Here is a 24,145-nt window from a genome sequence, read left to right as displayed (position 1 = left end):
AAACGTGGCTTTAACATCAAAAAAAGAGAAACACCCTTTAAAACCTGATGTTAACAAAATTTTTTATTTCTCTTGACTTTTGTGGTATTTTTATCAAAACCTTCACTGCAAGGCTCTGGTAAATGACATTTTACAGTCATTTTAAGTAAGAAAACTTGTTCATTAATCACAACACGAAGCTAAACTTATTTTAACAATACAAATTACAAATAGGTTTCGAAAAACAGCACTTCAAATATTTTGTCTACAAAAAACTATTCAGTTATTTTATAAACTGAAACTCTCAGGAGCCCTTTCCTTGGGGGTGGGGTGTCTTTGAAAAGTCTATGAAACTTAAAGGTCAAGTTAGTCATTCTTCTTGCTTGCTCTCTTGTCCTCACTCACATCTGCCAGTTCTCCTTGGCAGCTCGACTGTCATTAGAATTTAAAGCACAAAGTATTTCATATTAATAAGACAAAGCTTTGCAAAAATTCTCAGTCCTCTCGTAGGTTAGAATCACTTTCTAGCAGCAGCCTAAGAGGCTTCCAAGCAGAGTGTAAGCTCTGCTGGGATTTTAACTGGAACAACACAGATTAGAATTTATGAGTAAAACCCTCCTGACCATCTTCTGTTTGCAAGAGTGGACAAATGTGTCAGCACTTGCTGTGCCAGCAAATGATACCTTGGTAGATTTATGCAGCAAGAGATTCAGTGAGAAAGTTATAATGAACCTCTGAGCATATTTAAGGAAAAGCAACTGCCAGAGATTAAGCCAAAGATAATTACTGTTGACATGTTTAATCCCTTTGTAGCAGATGAAATAATTCAGCTTGTTTGAGATGCTACATGCAGAATACAGAGGAGTGTTTCAATAGATATGGCATTTGGAATAGGAGATGGCAGGTGCAAATAAAGTCTATTTCAGATATTGTGGGCTTTGTGGTGGATTTACTGAACTCAAGCGGCATTTTTGTAGGGGAAAAAAGAAAAAGGTTATCTGTGCAGTGCTGAACAAATCTCTCTACACACAAAAGACATGGACTACTAGCCAACAGACAGAAAAGTCTGTTTTCAACTCATAAAAGGATTTTGTGTTTAATTGCACACAGAAGAAGCTCAGAATCCCCTATTCCCTTTATGTCATTATACTGCATGACATTTCCAAGAAGTAAGGAATTTTTATTACCCATTTCACAATGTGGAATCCACAGCACAGACAAGCTAAGAGTCTGCCTTTCCTATGGACTTATTACAAGGAAGACTGGTGTTGCCGGAACAGAGAGATTTCTCTGAACAATTTTTCCTGCACTCTGTAGGCCTTGCTTGCCATGGAAGTGACAAGCGTGTATTGTTTATACTTATAGACTGTGTGAAAATATGTGATGTTTATACTTGTTAGCTGTGTGTCTAATTATAAGGTTTGAGAACATAATATGTTTATAGAAAGAAAACCTTGAGAAACTAGAGATAAAGGTACACCTGCAGATTTAGGAAAACCTCTAAAAGCAGATTAATTAGAAAGAGCTTTTTATGCCAAGAATGATTTCAGGTCGCATGGACAGAGCTTCAGATCCAATAAACTGAGAGCATTAGACGTGTGCACAAACTGAGCTATCCAATCGTCTTGTTGTGAGCATGTACCCTGAGCAAACGAAACTGTATAAAAGTTAACTGATTTAAATAATAAATTGGACATTTTGCCTGATCACATTGATCGTTTGCATGTGTTCCTAAACCTCTCCATCAACAGACTGGAAACAGGGCATGTGGTGCTGAATACCTTTGAAAAAAGCAGAAGGTCATTCAGCGGCGTAATCCTTTCAGCTGGGAACATGGCAGAAAGCAGGAAAGAGGAATGCTGAGTCCTTGTTTAATGTGTTCACCTGTACATCACAAACTTAGAGCTAATTACAATGTGCACTCATGTCCCAGTGCGGGTGCCTGTCATGTCCTTGTCACTGTGGTACCTGGCAGCCAGCAAGAACACACCTCTTGTGGATGGGATTACCCAGAGCAAGCTTAAGAGAGTTGATGTGAAACAAATGAGCTATCAGAAGCTAGAGCAAGAGAACCTACAAGCAAGAAGTCCCCTAAGATGAAAAGGTGGCCCAAGTTAGAAAGGCAGAGCTGGACAGAAGGTTTAAAGCAAGACACGTGAAGAGCAAACTCAAAGAAACAGCTTTCAAATATGATACAGTACAAAAATTCAGGAAAAGGAGAACTACACTGACATGGAGAAAAATCTTCAAATAGAAAATACTATTAACGTTCTCAAACTATATTAATTCCTGATGTAAATCCTCTGAAACCAGTCAGTTTACAGTAGAGGAAGATGTCTTGATGTGAATGCAACATTACTCCAACTCAATGAGTTATGCCAAACAATTCAACATGAGAATATTGAGAATCTATTCAGTTGAGCCAGAGGAGTGAAGTATGTCTGTGCAATGTCAGTGTAGTCTGCTTAGTTAATCCCACAATGCAGAGTATTCTGCTATTGACATGCCATTTAAAATTGCATGTGCCATTTCTTAGTTAGAGCACTGAGGGAGGAAGGAATTGGTCTAAGAATCTGCGGTTTGAACAAACATTTACTTTTGAATGTGTCTGTGTAGTAGGAATCCTTTTGAATAAAAAATTAGATGCTGCTTGTTGATAAGAACCTAATGAAATCACATCTTAAGAAAAATGCTTCATAAGCTGCCTTAAGAACCCACACTAGATTCCACTACAAATACGTGACAGAATAAATACAAAATAAATGAAGCATTTTCAGTAGCACAATCACTTGGGGAAATAAGATCTTCCAAAGGCTCCTGCAAATAACAATATAATATGAAGCCCTTTTTTTTACACATAAAACATTTGGGTTGGGAATTAACTTCTTTTGTTGCATAGTCCTTCCAAGTTTTTGGTTGAACAGTAATATTAGATAATACCTAATGATATCACATGTGCTCAACCCATATTCAACAGTAACCTCTGTGGTAGCACAGCAGAGCTTGTGACATTATCTATAATAACACCGCCTGATGCCATCAAAGTAGCCCTAAAAAAGCACCTCTTTTCAGCAGATCCCAGCTGAAAATGAACCACCACAGCCCCTCCCAACTGCTTGGTTCATACACAAGCGCTACTGATACTTCTCATCTCTTAGACATTTATCCTCATCTTTATTGCTCCTGCCTCATCCTCTCTGAGTATTTATCTTCTCATCTTCCTTTCAATCATCAGCAAAAGGCAGTGCAGGGAGAATATCTAACAGAAAGAAGCTTGGGCTGATGGGCACTGACACTTGCAGAGTAGATGCCTGTAAGACCAAGGCATACAATGTGCAATGGATCTGCAAGTTCTGTAGAAGTGCTGTTGTTTTCCTTATGTGTATATATATATATATATATATTTATAAACAATGCGGGTTCTGTCACTGTTGTAAGAATTTTTTTTTCAGGAATAGAGTTGACCCCATATTTTAGCTGGGCTGTGAACTTCAGTGAGTTAGGTGGAAAGCATACAAAGTAATAAAAAAGGAATATAAATAATAAAGAATAAAAAATCTAATCCTCTAGTTCAAGGACATGAAGCAAGCAGGCTTTTGCTCCAACTTACCCTTCGGATTTGGATCATGAAATAACTCTGTGAAAGACTTGTCTGTATGTTTCTCCTTGGCAAGCAGAGTTCCTCTTAATTTCTCAAAAATATTGATTCATTTAAATGGCCATGAGTCTCAACTCTTAGTAGAGATAGCTCATCTCTGAAATGTTGAAACAACAAAATCTACAGTACACTAAAATATACCTGTGAAATGTTTGACTACAAAGAGTAGAATGCATTTGAAGTAGAAACATGCTCTTTACTGAGTACTCTAAACTCTTAGCTCTAGATGCTTAGCACCATTGCTAAGAAAGTGCCCTGTGTTTGATCTTGAATAAACACACATTTCTGGGCTGTTATCTTCTTTTTCTAATAATTCATCTTAGCAGAAAGAATATACCTACAGAAGTGAAGCACCCTAAACACTACATCTCTATTTCTCTTTGTACCATGCTATTAATATTCTTGCAGTGTAGTTTGTGGTGCATGCATTAAGTTTTAATTAGCATTCTCTGAAATTAGCATGCCTGAAAAAGGCATTTGTTTGTTTAGGAATCCAGGTTTCCATAATGTTTTGGTTTTGTTTCCTTCCCAGCCTTTGCCTCAGTTTGACCAGTTGATTTAATTTGCCTAATTTTAAAAGATAATGTAACAACTGAAAGCAAATAAACTCAAGTTAAATTGAATCAGCCTGTTCAATAATATGCCTTAATATGATTTAATTTTATGCAGACTAATGAATACAAAATTATGTAGGGCTGGCGCAAAGCACTCCACAGGGTCTTCTGGAGCAGGGACTGCCACCTCCTGATCCCTGTGCCCTGCACAAAGCACGGCTCCCTCACCCAGATTTGGGGCTGCCACTTATTTCTCCCGTATCACTTCTCCCAGCACACCAGTTCCCAGGCTGGCACATGGCAGCAGTGATTCCTTTGGGTTCCTGCATGCAACTAAGGCTGTGTATGTCAGCTGTGGAGCTGATCTCACTGACCACCCGGGCCATGCAGCTGCCCAGAGAAGCTGTGGATGCCCCATCCACGGAAATGTTCAAGGCCAAGCTGGATGAAGCATTGAGAAAACTGGTCTGCTGGAAGGTGTCCCTGCCAATGACAGTGGAACTGGATGATCTTTAAGGTCCCTTCCAACCCAAACCACTCTATGATTCTATGACTACACGTTGCTGTCTGCAGAGATATCAGATGGCAAAAATACCTGAGATCGCTTTTAGACATTGTTTTTTCAGTCTGCCACGTCATTTATTTGCCATCATTTCCCTACTACTTCCCTATTTAATCTTTGAAAAGTTTGGGGTTTTTTTTTAAAATCATTTAAAAGCCATTTAGTGCTGCTATACCCTGTACAAAATCACGTCTCAAGGATGAAGGATCACCGCCTCCCTAAGATCTTGCTTTACAGTGAACTTGCCTCCGGATGCCGCAAGAGAGGAGCCCCGAAGAAAAGATACAAGGACTCCCTGAAACAACATCTCAGCCTTGGCCACATTGATCATCATAACTGGTCTACTCTGGCCTCAAATCGGGAGGCCTGGAGACACACCATCTACAACGCTGCCGTTTCCTTTGAGAACGCACGCAGGATCACTCTCGAGGAGAAAAGACAACGCAGAAAGAATCGTATCCTGCTGAATACACCACCTAAGGAGTCTTTCTGCTGTGCCTTTTGCAATCGGATATGTCTATCTCATATCGGCCTCGTAAGTCACCAGCGTGCCTGTAACAAACGTGGATAGAGCCTTCCTAAATCTTCGTTCGCGAAGCCTAGCCATGATGATGATGACCCTGTACAAAATTACTCGTGTCATTTTGCTGGGTAAATAATATGACGTGAACACAGCCCGCAAGCACATCTCCATGAGGACCAGCAGACTGTCTTACAGACAGAGGAGTAAATGAAGTGTGACCTCTAGTGAACTTGAGTGCTTATACCACTTCTGCAAGAGGCAGAGCCTGAAGTTATCTTCACACTCTGCAAAAGTTTACTCATAGCTCTGAAATTAAGGTAGATTTTTGTTGCAGCATAACCCAGAATGAAGACGAGGACAAAAAAGGATAATTATAAACCAAATTACTGCAGAATTTTGTACTGACTGGAGAGATTAACATTACAGAAGCATCTGAATAAGGAAAAAACTGTGGTTTCTGATTACTACCTTGTATTTCTGAAACTACTCTGCCTCCTTTTCATTTTTATTTAATACAATAATTTCATTATCTATACTTAAAATATATTGAATATTTAACGCAATCTACGGAGAGATTTCTGAAGTATTTTGGGGTCTGCTTATGTCATGAACTTGTTGACTAGAAGTACATACCTGCTGAATTCTGCAGTTTCTCCTAGATACCCATGAGACATTAGAATTAAGGTATAGTAAAAGAAGGGTGTCTATTGCCTTTAAAATTGACTTGAATAAAAGAAACATTACAAGAAAACATGAAAATTGAAAGTGACCCCATGCAATAAACAGCAGCACTGACCACGATTGCCACAAGCAGTGTTTCACTAATGGAACTGGATGCTGAACTCGAGGCACTTCCCTGCAAAGCTCCTGCTGGCAGCCATGGAGTACAAATTCACAATTCCAGTCCTAGAGAGAGTAGTTACAAACTAGTTCCTTGAGGAAAGCAGCCTAAAATAGTCTGAACACTCAGACAGCAGGGCATGAAGTTACAGCAAGTTCAGTTTTCAGAAGGTTGTACAAACCACAGAAAGTTTTCAATACACCTACCAGCAGTGATTTTTGGGGTTTTTTTTAACTTTACAACAGATTATGCTCAGAAATACAATCACTGTGTATCTCAGAGATCCCAGACTGGCCGAGGTCAGAAGGGACCTCTGGAGGGCATCTTGTCCAACCCTCTGCTTGAGCAGGGCCACCTAAAGCCCCTTGCTCAGGACCATCTGGACAGCTTTTGAATATCTCTAAGGATGGAGATTCCACCACCTCCCTGGGCACTCTGTAAGTGATCTTATACATGGAATTACCTAATAAGAATGATTTCAGTAAAATTCTCTATGTATTTTGGCTTTATGTGAGCCATTAATTACAATTCCTCTTGATGGAAGTACAGCATCACATCCATGAAGCAAATGAGCACAAGATGCTGAACTTTACTGCCTTGTGATCACACTAAAACCAATCCATTATTGACAACGTGTTCATACTAGAAATAAAACTCAGAATAGAGCATGCAAAGCAAACCAGATTAGTGCTTTCTTTAGAACAGTTCATCACTAATGCTGTGACTGGAAGAGGAAAATGTCTATGGGCAGAGAAGGAGGGAGGCTTAACTAGAATGTAGGCACTGGAAGCACTTAATTTTACATATTCTACACTTATTTACCACCTCATCGTTCCTTTGATTTGACCAAATCACTAGGATATGTCACACATTCTCTTTAATCCACTTGATGATGCTTCAAGTAACTCTTTAGCTGAACCAGCAGAGATAAAATTACCTATCACTCTCCAACACTGATTTCTGGCATCAGGTGGTGTCTTGATTAAGCACAATACTTGAAACCAGCAAACATCCCAGACAAGGATGATCACACAAGAGCCTTCAAGGTTATACATTAAAAGACCTGCTATTAACTTGCTACAGGTGCCTTTGGTTGCCATGTCAGGGTCATACGATTTTTAATCCTTGTGCTTTTTTCTCTAGAAGGTACCTTAGCAGAGAATGGAATCATTGTTTCTTATGCCCAGGGCTGCAGAGAGCAACTCAAGCAAGAGCAAAGGAAAACACAAATACAAATACTACAAATACTTTAAATTGATGGCTGCAACAGAGCACTCCCTTGACAGCTCCACATAATTCCATAATCTCAAAAAGGCAAAGGCAGTATCGTGCTAAGGAGGATCACAAAAGAGGCACACAAGTTACTAAAAGAAAAATTATTTCAATAATGGTAATAATGGTAGCAATTCTTTTAATCTCTGCTTTAAAATGTCTGATACTCTCAAAATGACCAGCTTTTTGAGACCAGGAAATATCTCCTCTGAACAAAGGTCACAAGAGATACTATGGTGTTTGAACAGAGATAATGGCTTCTTGATTAGGGGATAGAGGTAATTTTCAAAGCTCAGCATAAATGAAATAAGTAATCAGGTGATACTTGAATGTAAAAGCCTGACTATTTTTTCCAGTTTGATTTTTGAAACATGTTGAATGCATTTTCTCCTCATTTAAGTAATTCAAATTCCATGCACGTTGCATGTGGTCATCCCTGGGGAAAAAAAAAAAAAAGGAAAGATAACACATTATTTTTTTAGTATTTGTAATTGTACTTGGTATTTATAATTGTAATTAGTATATATAATTGTAATTAGTATGTATAATTGTAATTCTTGTAAGTCGCAGAGCAGCTCTGGGTTACCAGGACACAACAATCACACCTTCTAGTGCGTCTTTTACATAAGGAAGCCAGTGCACAATCAGTGCAATTGGATCAAAGCACAAACAAGGGAAAAGAGCAAATGACCACTCAAATCCTACTCCTCCCTTTTTAAGGTGGGGCGTGTATGCCCTGCCAGAGAATAAAACTTGGCTGCTACATGGCTGGTGATGCCGAGGAGTGAAGGTCACTCAGGGTCTTTTTTTTTTTTTTTTTTTTTGAGTTTACAAACTTTCAGATTTTCCTTTCAGAAAATTACACAGTTGCATTTAAAGGTTTTGCCTTTATGCAATCCCAGCTCTGGTAAAAAGAACACCCAAGGTGGGTTTGCATCCTAAACGCCTGCCTGCAGAGCAGGGGTGTTGTAACCCCTGTGATAAGGACAAAGGGGACCTTATCATTGCCTACAAGTCCCTGAAAGGAGGTCGGAGCCAGGTGGGGGTCGGGCTCTTCCAGGCAACAGGTGAGAGGAGGACAAGAGGACATAGTCTTAATCTGTGCCAGGGGAGGTTTAGGTTGGACAGTAGGAGGAATTTATTTACAGAAAGGGTGATTAGATATATTGGAACGGGCTGCCCAGGGAGGTGGTGGAGTCACAGTTCCTGCAGTTGTTAAAGGAAGGACTGGACGTGACACCCAGTGCCATGGTCTGGTTGACACGGTGGTGTTGGGTCACAGGTTGGACTCGTTGATCTCAGAGGTCTTTTCCAACCTAAATGATTCTGTGACAGGCGGCACCAGACGGCTGCGGACCTTCATCCTGGGCACACTAATGCCTCTTGCCCAGAGGCTATCGCAAGCGCTCCCACCCACCGCGAGCCCCGCAATCGCTCAGCTATTCACATTTTTTTCCCCCCTTTTTGCTGAGCGAGGAGTGCAGGGGCGCGGCCGTCGGGGGGGCCCAGCCGTGAGCCTCCGGACCGGGGCGCGGACACCATCAATGTATGGTGTTTCAAACACAGTGTGCGGGGTGTTTCGAACACGATGTGCGGAGTGTTTCAAACGCGGCGTGTTAAACCACGGTGTGTTTCGAGGGGCGCGGCAACCGCGGGGGCCCCGCGGGCGGCACCCCGTGAGGGGGCGCGCGGCCGGCGGGGGAGGCGCGAGGGGCGCGCGTGGAGCCCGCGCGGGGCGTGCGGCCCCTGACGGACGGGGACCGGGCGAGGCGGCGGCGGGTAAATTGGCTCCGCTAAACCGCCCGGCGCCCCTCACGCCCCGGCCCGCCCGCTGGGCCCCGCGACCCTGCCGGCCGTTGGGGCGGGCGGGAGACAGGGAACCCGCCAAAGCCCCAGCCCGAGCCCCGCCGGCGCTCGCCCAGCGGCGGGAGGCGGGAGGAGGAGGAGGAGAAGGGAGGGAGGGAGCGGCCACGGAGGCGCCGCGCTCCCATTGGCCGCTTGGGGCGCAGCGCCGCGCGCTGATTGGCTACCCCACCCGCCCGCGGCGGCTCCGCGCGGTGAATTCAAACCGGGCTCCGGGAGCGGCCCCGCGGCGCGGGCGGTCCCGGGGCGGGCGGCGGCGGCGGCGGCGGCGGCGGCGGCGGCAGCAGCAGCAGCAGCAGCGCTGCTCCCGTGGGCCGTCGGCGCTGCCGGCCCGTGGGGTGCGCGGCGGGAGCACAGGGCGGCGTGAGCGGCACCTTCCGGGTGTTCGAACGGGCTCCCGGGCGGGGCCGATGGGCGGCGCTGGGCTGGGCCGGGCGGGGCGGGGCCGAGCCGTTGGGCGGCGGGCGCGCGCGGGCTGGAGCGGGAGGCGACGGGACGAGCCCGGGGGCAGCGGGAGCCGGCCCGGCACCGCCTCCCCCGCCAAGCAACGCCTCCCTGCAGAGCCGGCAGGACCTGCGATGCGGAGCGGCGCGGCAGGACCAGCGGGTGTCGCCTGCTGAGGCTGCGGGAGGATGCGGCCGGCGGGCGGGGAGATGGGCACCGGCGACAAGGTAATTCCTAAGTCCCGGGCGCCTTCCCGCGGCGGCGGTGACAGTCCCGGTGTCCGTGCTCGGACCCTCGGGGGGCGAAGCCGCCTCAGCCCGAGCGATCACGCGTAGAAACCGCGGGACGGCAGAAACTGGGCGCGTGTTGCCTTCGCTTTAATCTCTGTCCGTAACGAAAGTTCCTAAAACTTCACCTCTGACGACCTTTATCCACCGAGTCCCTAAGGAGCACCATTTCTTCCTGGTTCCCCTCTCCTTTTCTTTTTTTCCTTGATGAAAGCTGTGTGGAGGAGCAGGTACGATAAGCAGGTCACGTCTGTCTCCAGCATTCAGCGGTGCTGTGACAGGGAAGTTGCCGCTGGAAGAAGGTCCCGCGGAAGTGGGGCAGCGCTGGGCTGAGCCCGCTTCCCGTGCGGGTCCGGGCTTGCGAGCCCGCCTGGAACCCCGGGAACTTCCTTGAGATGGGCTCTAGGAGCTCCAAAGACCCCCGGGAACTCCAGAGACCCCTGACCCAGTCCTTGGAGGGCTCCAAAGCGCGGACCGCGCATGCGCGAATATACGGCGCCAAAAGTAAAGAGGTTCCAGCAGGGAAACCACACGAGGAAGTGGATCGATTCCTGGTCACAGAGATCCTTCACTCTCTCTCCCTCTTTTCCGCCTTTATTCCCTCCTCTCTTGTTTTCTCTAGGCAAGCGCCGCAATCATATTCCACCCCTTACTCCGCACCGATTTTGGAGCTTGTTAAAGTTCGTTGTTAAAGTTCTTTGTAAAAGTTAAGGGCTTGTTAGCCAACACTTCTGTGGCTACATAGTGGGCTGGCTGCCGGAGTTAAGGCGGCTATATAATAAAGGATGAATTCCCTGACACATACGCTGATGTCTGTTCAGCCCAACAAGAATTTATAAGGAACATCACACCCACTGAAAATGTGTTTCAGCCGTTCTTTCATAGCTCTGCTATGCATTAACATTCGTTCTGACTGTATTTGCCCCAGAGGGAAAGAAAAGGAAAATTACCTAAGGAATAAATGCCACAGACCCCGAGCCTTAAGCTCCAGGCACAGAAATGGTTTTCAGGGACAGGGCTTGTTGGTTCAGAGCAGGACTGGAACCACTGCACAAAAAATGTGATGGTCTCTGTGCCCCCTTTGGCTACTATTGATCAATGGATTGTTGGTTTTTAATCTCACCATTGTTCTCTTTCTTGGTGTACAGGAAAATGCGCCTTCTGAGCCACACAGAAATGTACTGAAAACCCCTTTGAAACAAGCAGCTACCTCACAGGTGGTACTGACAGAGAGGCAGCCTGACTGTCAGCCACTAACCACACCCCCAAAACCTAAGGAAACCTCTCCAGCAGAGCCATGGACACCTACTTCCAACTTGAAAATGCTGATTAGTGCGGCCAGTCCTGAGATTAGGAGCAGAGAACAGAAAAAGCAACTGTCAAACAGTTCAACTGAGGTTCTACAGGTGAAACACTGTTTGCAGGTATTTTTTTTTTTCAAGTTAGCTGAAGGCTGTTTATTCAGTATAAAAAGTTGTACATTGACGTAACAACTTTTTTTAAGTTTTGATTTTGGAGGATTTACCAAATATAAGTAAGGATATTGACTGGTTACATACAACAGGTAATGTTCTGGTTTAATTTCACAGCTGCCGAGGACAAAGGGAGAACACTGGGCCTTTTACAGTGCTAACAACGAAGCTGTTAAATATCTGTGTTTACATATTGTCAAAAATCTCAAATTCTCTTTTTCTCATTCCCATGTAGGAGCACTTATTGGGAGATGAATATGAAAAATCTCAGCCAAGTCGCAAAGAGAAAAGCCTGGGATTGCTGTGTCATAAATTCTTAGCTCGATATCCTGATTACCCCAGTGCTGCACAGAAAAGTTACATTTGCCTTGACGAAGTCACTGAAGAGCTACGTAAGTTGCTGTACATGCTGCTAAAGATTTCTTCGTGCAAATGTGCCAATAACTTGCCGTTTGTGTTAGTTCATTTTTGCTCCATAAGATGTTGAATGCTTACTGTATTCTCTCAAACTTATTTAAATCCAGTTTTAAACTCCTCATTCTTAGAACAATTTTTTTAAAATGCTAAAGTTTCTTCAATGAACCGAACTGAGAAACTCTGAATTCTGTTTCATATTAAACATCTACATTATTGCTGATACCATGAATAATCAGTTGCAATTTTTTGGATCTAGAGATGATGGCTAAGATTAGTGGTTGGGATTTGGCAGCAGGAATTTGCATTTCTCAAACTGAATCCACAACTTCCTGTCCAACCATGACATCAAAGCAAGAAACTATTTTCTGCCTTTGATGATGCAATATAAAAATAGTGGTATAAAATGAGAAAGTTAAATTATCAATGATTTTCAGAGACTCTAAGTTGCCAACATCAAGCTGAAGCTTTTATAAGCCAAAAAGCTATGCAGTTACAGTATTCTACAGATTACAAACTGGTAATAGTTATAAAAATTTTAAAGCACTGTGATTTGTATTTTTTTGTACTTTGTACAAAAGAACATCTCTTTTAGAAAATGCCTACTCAAAACCAAGAATTTAACAGAAAAAAGAGAAAAGGACAGTGTGTTAATCGAATAACATATCAAAAAAAAAAAGCAGTTACCTACCATAAGTTTCCAAGGTTATTTAAGGGGACAATCTAAAATCAATACAATGAATAATTAAAAATGCTCTGGTTTTTTTTAAAGCTGGATTCAAACCCATCTAATGGCTCTTCTGGCAACAGTAAGTTTTATTTCTTAAGGAATGCTGTAAGCCAAGTACAACTGTGAAACAGCGAGTCTTTCCATATCTGAAGCAAGAATTATTTTCCTTGCTGGCAAGATCTATGAGGGCTATTTCCAGAAACTTTTCTAACAAAGAATTGGTAAAAATGGTTTAGAAGTGTATTAAGAGAGAAGGAAGGATAGGGATCTGTTGCAGGTAAATGCGTGACTAAACATACTTTGTGTAATAGAGATGTCATGTTCATCTCTTTCTTTCCCAGATGTTGAACGCAGGCGCATCTATGATATTGTGAATGTGCTGGAGAGCCTGCACATGGTGAGCCGCCTGGCCAGAAACAGATATGTTTGGCACGGGAGACATAACCTCCCCCACACCCTGCAGGCTCTGAAAAAAGTTGGAGAAGAGAACAAATACATACAGCAAATTCAGATGATCAAGAAAAGAGAGTACGAGCATGAATTTGATCCTGACGGTGAAAGGAATGAAGAAACGGCAAGTTCTCTTGGCTCAAGTGAACAGTCAGAAATGTCTTTTGTTGAGCTCCCAGGAGTGGAATTTCGTGCTGGTAATAATTCTCTATAGTGCCAAGAATAATATGTGTTTGTAATGATAAATATCCATGAACTTTGAAAAAAACATTTGTTGGCCTTTTTTTTCGGAGATGGTACTGCCCCGAAGGCACCACAACTGTTTGTGGGGAGAAAAAGTGCTCTGCACTCTTTCACTTGTCTTATTCATTCAATTCTTGCACATGTAGTTTGTTTTTACAGGGCAAGAACAAGGGAGCATCAGGTGAAACTATCAAATATACCAACATACAATCCCAAAATACACCAAATGTATCAAATATACCAAAATACAACCATTTACCACTGAATTGTTATAAAGCCATAAGTTACTATGGAATGTTATAGAAGCAAAAAGCATAAATTATTTTTTTTTAATTTAGGTTTGAGTCATGGAAGAAATTTTAATTAAGGGTCAAGCATCTTTAAGAGTACAAGTTGTCAGACAATAGGAAATGTATATGGGGAGTACATCACACTCTCTTCTCTGTAGTTAGACTTGGTATGCACCCAGTTATCTGGCTCTTGTCATGATTCTGGAGTTCACATTGGCCCTGTCTAGTCACTGTGTTGTTTGTTCTTGTAATTATTATTACTGACAAATTTTTTCAGTGTTTTAGAAATGTTTGTAGCTGGTGTGTCACTTAATACTTTAATCTTTTCTCCTGTCTGCTGCAGCATCAGTAAATGGCAGGAAATACAAATCTTTACGAGTGATGAGTCAGAAATTTGTGATGCTGTTTCTTGTTTCAACACCTCAAATAGTGAGCCTTGAAGTTGCTGCTAAAATCTTGATTGGAGAAGACCAGTTAGAAGACTTAGATAAAAGCAAGTTTAAAAGTAAGTAAATATAAAGCTTAAACTAAGTGAATGATTCCAGTATTAGTTCATATAACGTAAAATACTGTCATATTTTTCCTACCATAAATATATTTGAGCCTCCAAAAACTCACTAAACACCTTGTGCTGTTTATAAGAGGGACCCACTTGTATAGTCATTGGTACCTAATGCCCACAAGAGGAAAAGTCCATTAAATTTTCTCTCCTGAAGTAACGCCACAAGGCTCCTCATTGGTAACAATTTCTTTCCTCAAGAGACCTGTCAGAAGATTTTCAGCATCATTTCACCAAAGATGCCCCACAATTATTCAAATCTATGTTTTGGTCATATAACTAACTTGGTGGAAATATAAAGAGATTCTGTAAAAGTCCTACTAGTAACTTAAATGTCAGAGGAAGTGAAACCAAAAGCTCTAACTGCCAGTTATTTCTTCATTCTTTTATCCTGCTCTCAGTTCCCTACACACTTCCTCTCCATTCAAATGGAAAGATACTTCTAGGTCTAGGTCTGTACATGTATAATAATTAAAATAATTAAAAATGTGCCTGCTTTTGAAGGATCAAGAATTAATTGTGGATTTCATTAAAAATTAGACCCTTCCTTGATTTTTTTTTTTTTTTGGTGGATTTGTATCTATGTAAAAAGTGATCCTCACTGATTTGAGTTCATAATTTCTTTTTCACTCCCTCCTGGCAACACAGAGAGGATGGATGGTTAGTCAGTGGGGTTTTTTGTTTGTTTTCAGTCTTCCTCCATAAAGCCTGTCTCACAATAAAAGCATTTTCAGGGCGTTCCAGCCGTGTGCCTGTATTTCAGGTATCACATATTTTACCATGTTCTTGGTTACAAAGCACAGTCCCAAGTTCCATAACTTGCTAGACTTTTAAATTTTCAGTAGCAGAAGCTTAGGCCTAAGCCCACTCACTTTACCTTCTAGAAATCACTTGTAATTTGACTTCAGCCTAAAACTTTTCCCTAATAGCTTAACCTAGAGACAGTGAAGAACATGCAGGATGATTATCCTGTTGGATTTTAGTCTCTCTGCCCTCCAGTTCCCACATTTGCCATTGCATGTGTGTACCTCCCTTTTAATCTACTTATTTTTACTGCAGAATTTGTATAGATTTGATCATTGCACAGGAAAATGTTTTTTTTTCCCTGTATTTAGCATAATAAACTTTGCAGCATTTTCTTTTCCAGATCTATATCTAGGTCATTCTATTTTACATGTAAACTTTGTATCACAATATGTTATTTCATTGTATAAATATTGTTTTCACAAAAAAAATTATAAAGCTTTTTCCTTTTAGCCACCCTTTTTCATCTCATATATACTAACCTGTTAATTGGAATTGCCTTACTTTACATTTATTTATTTTTATTTCATTTCAGCCAAAATTAGGAGACTTTATGACATAGCAAATGTTCTCAGCAGCCTTAAGCTTATCAAGAAAGTTCATGTTACAGAGGAGAGAGGTAGAAAACCAGCATTCAAGTGGACAGGACCTGAGGTCTTGCCAAACATTCAGGGTAGGTGTATGTGTAATTTCCTTTTGTTCTGCTGATGATTTTTGATTTTTTCTTTGTTTTCTCTATTAGAATTTCTAGATCAAAAGACAGAATAACTAAGCAGAAAGTCTTTTACTAGTCACATCTCTGTCCTTAGTCCTTGACAGCACAGCACACCAGTATCTATTTCCACAAAGTAGATGTTCTCATACTGAGACTCTTGAATTCCATGTTTGCTGCTGCTAGTACTTCAGTAATTATAAGCCAGGCTCAAATAATTGCTTTTAATTACTGAATCTGCATATTATATATATTTTCTCCTTTTTTCCTGCATTTTAGATACAAAACTTGAAGCAACTTCTATAACCTGTTCCCCACCTGTTTCAGAATCTGTCCCCTCCAAAGAGCACTGCTCAAAAAACCTTTTTCCTTCAAAAGGGAAGCAAAACTTCACTCGGCATTCATCTCTAATAAAGTTAGTTAAGAGTATAGAAAATGACAGAAGAAAGATCCAGTCTGCTCCAACCAGCCCAGTTAAAATGAGTACAAGTACGTATCTTTTTTTAAGTTTGTTTTTAAGTCAGATCCAGTCTTGCATTAAATATGTGGGCTTGCTTTGTTGTGGAAACTCTGCTTTGGGCTAACCTCTCTAAACAGTTCTTCTATAATCCAGAAAATTGGCAGAAAATTACCTATCAATGTTCATGTTCTTGTTAAGGATCCTCTCTGGGGGCTTTAAAGTTCATCCAATTGATCAAGTCAAGTCTGGTCTGCAGTTTGAGGATAATAGGTCATAGTGCTTTGCCATTGAATGTGTTTGCTACATTAAATAAAGAAGTATCCTCAAATTAAAGTTAAATTTTAACTTCTACATTTGATGTACTAACAGTTTTGATTTGGTTTTCCTCTTCCCACCAGGTACTTATCAAAATTTACCAGTTTTCCCAAGTACAATAACTCAGCTTCCAGCAATCGCTAAACCGCAGCTGGAAGGACAATCCAAGTAAGTTTGCACAAGTGTTAAGGTGAGAAGCTTTATGATGGCACTGGCCATTAAGTTAAAGTTATGCTCAGTTTGAGTGGGGCAATAGTCTGCAAAAACAGCTAACCATTGGTACTGCGGGGTATTTATTCACTTACTTTCTGTTCAGTGGATTGAGAAGTACAAGTTCACGTTAAGTCTTTGTACTACAGAAAATAATTTGTCAGGGCATTCATTTCTGCCTGAAGGAATTAAAATATGTTTGGGCTTTTTTTTGTTTGTTTTGCTTAAGGACAGCAGAGGAGATGCAAATGAAATGTGTCCTGTCTTCACCTGAGGCAGTCCCCAAGCCTGAACCCCCTCAGCAGCCAACTCCCAGCCAGCCCCTGGGGGTCTGCCCTGCAAGCCACAGCTCAGTCTCACCAGTAATCCTACCTCATCCTCACTCTGGGATGTCATATGCAATATATCTGCATCCTTCTCAAGCCCACACTGTGACAACCTACAGCCCAGGTTTCATGTTGCAGCCTCTACCATGTGCTAATGTAACTGGAATTAAGAGTAATAATTCAAAAGTATTAAATAAAATAACCACTGAGGAAGGGGACAATCAGATCGCTACAGCTGAGTCAACAAAGCCTTTGGCAGCTGAAGAAAGACCAGAGATTAAATCAGAAACTTCATCACAGAGGTGCCTTAAAAGATCACAAGCATTACAAGAGAATAATTTAATTAAAAGGCATAGAGGTGATGAGGAGAGCCTTGGTACTTCTTTGGTAAGTTAAATTAGTTTTAAAATGCCATTTTAGAGCTTAATGATGTTGCCACCTACTCATTTTCAAAGTGATTTAGAAGCCTGCCAGTGTGTGTAGGTGTTTTTAATAACATTATGTTTGAAGAGATGATGTTCATTTGTTCTACTTGCTGATGTTGGAGGGCTTGGTTTTGGCTGTAAGAACATGTGTCAAAGTGTACAGATGTTAGTCAAAACAACTCCCAAAACATGTCAAGACTTTACCTATTTATATTTTACCTATTTATACCTATTTTTCCTGATTAGGTCAGATCGAGAGTGGGGTTGGAAGGTCCCTTCCAACCCAAACCATTCTAGTACTCCATGAACTTGCTGGCACCCATTCTTGGCTTTAGAGGTGTTAGGAGGGAAAGTGGACACATAAAAGTCACTGGACAGGGAACATCCCCAAGTCCTAATGCCTTCTAAATATTTCCACCCAATGTTGTGCACTGTTGTGCCTTCTAAATATTTCCACCCAATGTTGTGCACTGTTGGGTTGTTGTAAGCACAATAAAGTAGCACATTAAGAGAATAAGAGGTTCAGACAAATTTGATGCATATTGAGAAACTGGGGCTGGATTGCTTTCTACTCCTTGGTTGCTGAAAGTTTTAGGACCTCTGTAAATTATAACCCTGCTGTAAATTGTGCTTCTGAAACAGTCATCCTATGTTGTCACCATGTTGTGACAACATGTGATGTCAAACATCCACCAGCTGTGAAGGAGAAAGAAGGGATAACATGGACCTGGTTATCTTAGTGATCAGAAATTTTTATTGCACAAACTTGGGATCAGGAGAAAGGAGAAAGCTTGCTTTCCAATTTTAAAAAATGTATAAATATCATTGTATGGCTGTAATTGAGAATGTTAAGCCTTACAATATCTGCCTTTCTTTTTGTGTGTACTTTTTTAAAGGGAAAATCCACTAAAAATGAAAAACCACCTTCTAATAATTCACAAGTGAATCATGAAATGGATAATGTCCAGAAAGATAAACAGAAGGAAACAGAAACATTAGATCAAAATGCGGATCAAAACATGGCAAGTTGCTGTGACCAATGTAAAAAGGAAAATATTCCAGAAGATGAGGATAAAATCAAAACTAAACAAGACATACCTGTAGCATTTGCCATTCCTACTCCTGAGGTAAGCTTTGTCAGACACCACAGGAGATCTTGCCATTCCTAGGAAAACACCATTTGGAGTCTTTGCAAAAGAAACAAAACTATAACAAACTACACCTACATAGATTGTCTTTGGATGGATTCTTTTTAGAGTGCTTTAAAACCTTATTTTGTAGGAATGTAGAACTTCTGTTTCTGCATTAGCACACAAATAAGAGGACATAAAGTGGCTTTCAGGCTTCAATTGGAATGAAGATCACCCTAAGACTGAGGCTGAGAGCAATGTTGAGATCCCTCACCTCCCCAGTCCTTTGTTTGCACAGGCTTTGAAACAGAAACCCACAAAACTCTCTCCTTATCAGTAAAATCCAGTATTCTGCAGTTCAGACTTAACTGCTGAGGAGAACCTGAATAAAGAGCAGTTGACCAAAACGTGTAAATGCAAAAGGTTTGTCTTCCAATATATCTTGGATTGTGTTTTTCATAAAACAATGAGGTGATATGATGACTAATGAGTCCAGTAATTTCTTCTAGAAAAAAGTATTCAGTGTCAGGGTTTCTCTTTCGTCTTGTCTAATTGCATTGTGTTAATCCCAGGCGGATTTTTAGTTAATCACTGAGGATATCAGCTGGAAATGGAGCCAGCTGACTTGTATGTGGTCTTTTAAGAGCATGTCCTTGAGTTAGTTGTGTCTCGTTTCAGACAAAAGGTAGCAGGAGCATGGAATACAGGATCCTGGGGATGTGGAGGATAGAGAATAAGAACAGGGCAAGGGAGATGCAGCTTGGGAGAACATATTTGGGTTTTGTTTATTACATGTTTGAGCTAAAGGTGTGTCGTCTTTTTCTTTGTCAGACTTTTTTCCCCTCTGGTTATCTTATTCCTCTTACTCACTGCACCCATGGCACAAAGGCAGACTGCTCCAATAAAGAGAAAGCTGGGATGTGTTCCTTACAGCACCCTACCTACAGCTCACCCATTACTGGTGAGTGTTTAATAAAACAGGCATAGACTTGTCTGGTTTAAGGAATTGCGGGCCAGATTCATCCTACTGAGTTAATGAAGTCACAGCACAATGTCCTGAGCCTCAGTTCTTGATCCCCTTCAACATTCGATGTTTCTGTTTCAGGTGTCATTCCAATGACAGCCTCAGAGCTGAAAACAGTTAACATTCCTGCTTTTCATATAACACCCTTGAACATTATGCTGTCACCAAATTCCATAGCTGCTGCACCTGTACTGAGCAACTCCTGTCTCAATTCAAACAATGCCAGTTCTGCCCAAAATCCAAGTTCTTCAGCTCTGAACTTTATGCTGCAACACATAGGACTATTACCTGCTGGTGTGCAAGTTCCTGCAAATCCTGTTCTTCAGCACGTGCCAGTCTCTTCCCAAGCAGAAAACACCAGCCATAGCTCAGGAAACGTGAACATGCAAGAAGGGAAGGTAAGTACAAATATATTGCACCTTGGCCATGGTGGGTTGAGTGGGAAGTACAGTGCAGCAATTCCTTTACGGCAGGTAAAGTTTTTAAATAAACATTTTCTTTTGATCTTTAGAAATCAGCAGTGCCCAAAAAGAGCTAGCAGTGAAGGCCAGCCTAAGTACGATAGAACTGAGAGGTTAGCAAGGAAGATAAGTCACTTATTTGTTGTGGAAGTGGAGCCACCTGGAAGATGACAAGATGTGAAGAGACAACTGTTTTAGAGGGAGGATTTTGCATAGATCTGAAATTATGCTTATCAAAAAATTGTCCCTTTGTTACTTTATCTTTCCTTCTTGTTACTTCCCTAATATTTGCAAGTTCTTGTGTTTAATATTAGCTTTTTTTTTTTTCCTTTTAATAGGATAGGATTGTAAAGGACTTTAAAGAATACTTTTTTCTTCCAGGAAGTTTTCCTGTATATTTTGTTTAATACTGTATTGCCTAATATCTGTTTGTATTAAAAAAAAAGTTAGGAGGGGATTAGAAAAATCATACTTTTATTTACTTATATATATTTATATCAAGGAATACAGGTAAATTCTTTGTAAAAAGTTGTTAAGTTTTTAAATTTCGGGGGGGGAAAGAGTTTGCTAACATCCTGCAGAAACCTAGAGCTAGAGTTCACCTTTATTCCCCTTAAATGAAAGTAACTTTTTCTCTTCAGCCTTCTGCTCCAAAGGAACCTCAGGAGCCTCAGGCAGTTACAGAAAGCTTTTTCCGCACACCAGGAGGCCCAAATTCTGGATCTTCGCTATCTACAAACTCAGATGGTACCGAGAGAATCTCTCAAGGAACTCTTTATATTCCTCAACGAAAACTTGAAGTTTTGGAAGACTAATTTTGGGATATGGAATTGCTGAATGTGTTAACGGGCATAATTACTGCTAACACACTGCACACGTCTGGCATTGTCCAAAATACATTTTGGACATGTATTGGCAAAACCTCAATGCTGGAATAGCCTTAATTAATGCTTTAAAAATAAAATTGACTCTTAATGAGAGTTAATACCTAATGAATTTTTCCAAAAGGCTTACCTGAAGTATTTTAACAACAAAGTTATGTATCTAGTGGGGTTTTTTTGTGTGTGTGTGTGTGTGTTGATTTTCTTCTATGCAAAGTAAGCTGAAATTGTCTTTGTACAGAAAGGTACAGTCTATCAGTCAGTACCTATTTTGCACCAAAAAAAAAGTACTGTGAGTGTGTACATATTTTATGTCTTAACAAAAAGACCATAGTTAAAATGTTTTGCTTCTATGTTTAATAATGCTCTTTTGTAAAGTTAGTAAAAAAAGCAAAAATCTCCCCAAATTTTCTTAATCGATTTTTATATAAGTTAAGAATTATTTATACTGTATTTTTAAATCAATTTGTTCAGATTAAACTTACATAAAACCCTGCATTGACTTTTTCTGTTTGATCAAATTAGATTACCTGAGTTAAGTAATACATTTTGTATTCACCGGCAAAGAATCTTCTTTTTTTTTTTTGCCAAATAAGGGCATCTCTGTGTTCTGAAGGAAGGGAAAAATAGAATTTCATCAGAAAGGGACTTAAATAACTTGATGTAACTTCTGAACTCTTGTCACAAGATATTATAGCTCCTAACAACAACAGTTAGAGGAAAACATAGTTATGAAGTAAGGGATTCTGAGTATCTTTATGGAAAGTGTGTCCAAATGTCAAAAAAATTTCAAACACATTAAGTTAGACCATTTAATTTAAATGATTAATTTAAATTTAAATACGTACAGCACCTCTTCTACACTGAAGGAAGAAAGATGAAGACTCCTCACTCAGTTCACACTCAGATAACGAGGAATAACTAACAGATTAAATCAAAATACAATGTATCTGCTTTTCCAGGTCAAATGTGCCTGGCAGACCAAATTAGGACAGGAGAAATGGTAGCAAAGCCTAAGATTCAGTCTTGGACTGGGGTAAAAAAACATAGTCAAAACAGCTAACACAGTAAAACTATCTGGGCTGCTTTTTAATAATGCAAAATTCTAATACAAAATACACTTGACAGAATACGATCACTATGGAAATACAAGATGGAGGAATTCTCACTGCAGCAGAGAGTAGATTTTTCTTCTCCAAAGGGGTAACTGATTGATCTTCCTTACACCTGCTATTGATTTCATTCTAGAAATATAAAGGCAAATGTTTTAGAAACTTGCATTACTCATAGGAAACAAACTCCAAACCTTTCGTTTTCAGACACCACATTTGACAGACTAATGAAACTACAGTAATTAGGGTTGGTGAAAGGGTCTCACAAATGGCTGTATCCTGAAAAGCCAAGCATACATTCTGACATGCTGTCCAGCGTCCCCTGCCTCCTGTGACTACAGCTGCTTTTTCGCTGGGACCTTTCCTTTTGATTGTTCATTTTGCAAGCTGAAAAGCTGCTCAAAGGGCCCCTTTTTCCACCTGCCTCACCTCCCTTTGAACGTGGCCTGAGCACCTGATGTCCTCCTGGAAAGTTTCTCTACTCCTCAGACTTGCTTTGCTTTTGATTCACTGAGTTCCACTTCTCTGAGCAGGGCTTCTTAATCCCTGCCTTTGATTTACATCTTTGACCCAGTTCATGCATGTGCAGCTCCAGTTGCATGTTTCAAGCCTGTTCTTCCAATCCCAGGTCCTGCTAATCACAATTGAGCAGGAATTATATGAAATGCCAACTGCTCCTTGGAGCTATTAAGACCCTCTCAATAACGCACTTCCTCACAGGGGCGCACAGTAGTACAGAAATTAAGCAACACCCAACACCAGGAAAACTAAAGGTTGTTCAACTGCATTTTTCCCCTTAAATCCTCTGCCAAATTCAAAGGGAAAAGCCATATTTTGGGGGCAAAATCTTTCTCTGCAGATTTCCCTGCAGTTGGTTACGGTGCAAATCCATCCAAGGACACGATATATAAAACATGAGTGAAGGTTACAGAAGGTTCAGTGCTCTCAAATGTTAGGGATCCTAACATGAATAACCAAGGGTGCAAAGCTTTTTAGAAGCTTCTCAGTGCTTCCCATGCACTCCAATAGTGAACTCAGTCCTACCTCAACCCCTCCTCACTGCCTTCTTAAAAGAAACCTTCATCACTGTCATGGTTTGAAATTGGCCCCCCGTGAGAGGCTGGGGGTCTCAGAGGTGATTGGGTGCCAGGGCAGTGTTCCCTGGAGAGCCAGTCACCACTCATGTTGTTCGCTTCTGCTCAAAATCATATATCACAGCACTGGAAGTGGTTGGCAGTCTTTCTGTTTTGCTGTTGGTGTCTGCTGCGTGTAGGTGTAGGAGGCCAGGCGGTGGCTAGGCTCCCTCTTTCCCCCCTCCGGGGGGGAGAGGGAAGCCCTGCGGCCCCCTCCAACTCTGCCTGGGCCGGAGTTGGAAGCAGCATTTGGAGTATGTGCTGTGAAGGAAGAAATTCACAGCACCTGAGGTAAGAGAAGAGAGGCAGGCTTTGCAGCCAAGCCCTCTCTTCCCCCTCCTTTCTGCAGTTAAAGCTGTGGAGGGGGGCTTTTTCTTTCCCTCCACTGTGAAGTGGAGGAGAGGCTCAGCATTGGGGCTGAGCCAAGAGACAGGCCGGAGGAGGAGGCTCGGTGCTCGGGAGAAGAATCCCAGGCGAAATTGGAGATGGGCCAAGAGCTCGGCAGTTGCCCTGCTGAAGCTGACCGGGGGCAGCCGAAAACTGACTCGGAGGACGCTTGATAAGCTGAACTACACTGCAGCAGCCTACGAACCGAGGTATGAGATCGAGAGGGAGAGATCACAGCAGACCAAGGAGCAAGGACTCAAAGCTACTTTCTTGGACTTCGTGAGGAGAAAGACTGCAACGAACAGCCAGAGCTTGGTGAGGGGGGAGCGTTCAGGCCCCGAACACTCCCACGAGGGAGAAACTGGTTACTTCCCAGCCTGAAAAGGCTCTTCCTGGTCTAAAGTTAAAGGGAGGGGCTTGAAAGGACTGACAGAAATGTAATATATATGTATATAGTTGCTTTTAGTTTGTACAGGATATTTATTTGTGTAAATAAATGTATATACTTCCCCTTCCCCCTATAGAAGCCTCTGGCCTGAAAGTTTCTCTCTGGTGTTAGTATAAATTGTGGGAAGGGGTGGGGGGAAGCCTGGAAATTGGATTTTTAGATTTCTAATGTGGCTC

At 41.6% G+C, this 24,145-nt stretch overlaps 1 protein-coding gene across 4 annotated transcripts; it reads left to right on the top strand.

Moving 5' to 3' along the window:
- The first annotated feature begins 9,746 nt into the window (after positions 1-9,746).
- E2F8 (E2F transcription factor 8) lies at positions 9,747-21,385 on the top strand. 4 transcript variants are annotated; one of them, XM_027732473.2, is made up of 14 exons: positions 9,749-9,923; positions 11,132-11,407; positions 11,691-11,847; positions 12,941-13,246; positions 13,926-14,087; positions 15,481-15,618; positions 15,937-16,146; positions 16,516-16,600; positions 16,872-17,355; positions 18,290-18,520; positions 19,355-19,484; positions 19,629-19,945; positions 20,059-20,121; positions 20,650-20,736. In XM_027732473.2, the coding sequence occupies exons 1-13, from the start codon at positions 9,885-9,887 to the stop codon at positions 20,083-20,085; spliced, it is 2,562 nt and encodes an 853-aa protein (XP_027588274.1). In that variant the 5' UTR covers positions 9,749-9,884; the 3' UTR covers positions 20,086-20,121; positions 20,650-20,736. The 4 variants fall into 4 exon arrangements, with proteins under 4 accessions (XP_027588271.1, XP_027588273.1, XP_027588269.1 ...); XM_027732470.2 differs by lacking the exon at positions 20,059-20,121 and having other exon boundaries at positions 9,747-9,923; positions 11,132-11,389; positions 20,650-21,385; XM_027732472.2 differs by lacking the exon at positions 20,059-20,121 and having other exon boundaries at positions 9,748-9,923; positions 15,985-16,146; positions 20,650-21,385.
- The last annotated feature ends 2,760 nt before the right edge of the window (positions 21,386-24,145 follow it).

This window comes from Pipra filicauda, unplaced genomic scaffold (genome assembly GCF_003945595.2).
Source record: "Pipra filicauda isolate LSUMZ 115617 unplaced genomic scaffold, ASM394559v2 scaffold45_size4122338_pilon, whole genome shotgun sequence".
NCBI lineage: Eukaryota > Metazoa > Chordata > Aves > Passeriformes > Pipridae > Pipra > Pipra filicauda.
The sequence above is the reverse complement of the archived record's forward strand: the minus strand, read 5'-3'. Positions and strand labels throughout refer to the sequence as shown.

What these genes read in the sequence shown, in the direction of transcription:
- E2F8 (XM_027732468.2), top strand. Translation starts at nt 9,885, where the DNA reads ATGCGGCCGGCGGGCGGGGAGATGGGCACCGGCGACAAG. An exon ending in CAGCTGGAAGGACAATCCAA is followed by an intron (nt 16,601 to 16,871) that starts GTAAGTTTGCAC and finishes GTTTTGCTTAAG; the next exon opens with GACAGCAGAGGAGATGCAAA. An exon ending in TGAACATGCAAGAAGGGAAG is followed by an intron (nt 19,946 to 20,649) that starts GTAAGTACAAAT and finishes TTTTCTCTTCAG; the next exon opens with CCTTCTGCTCCAAAGGAACC.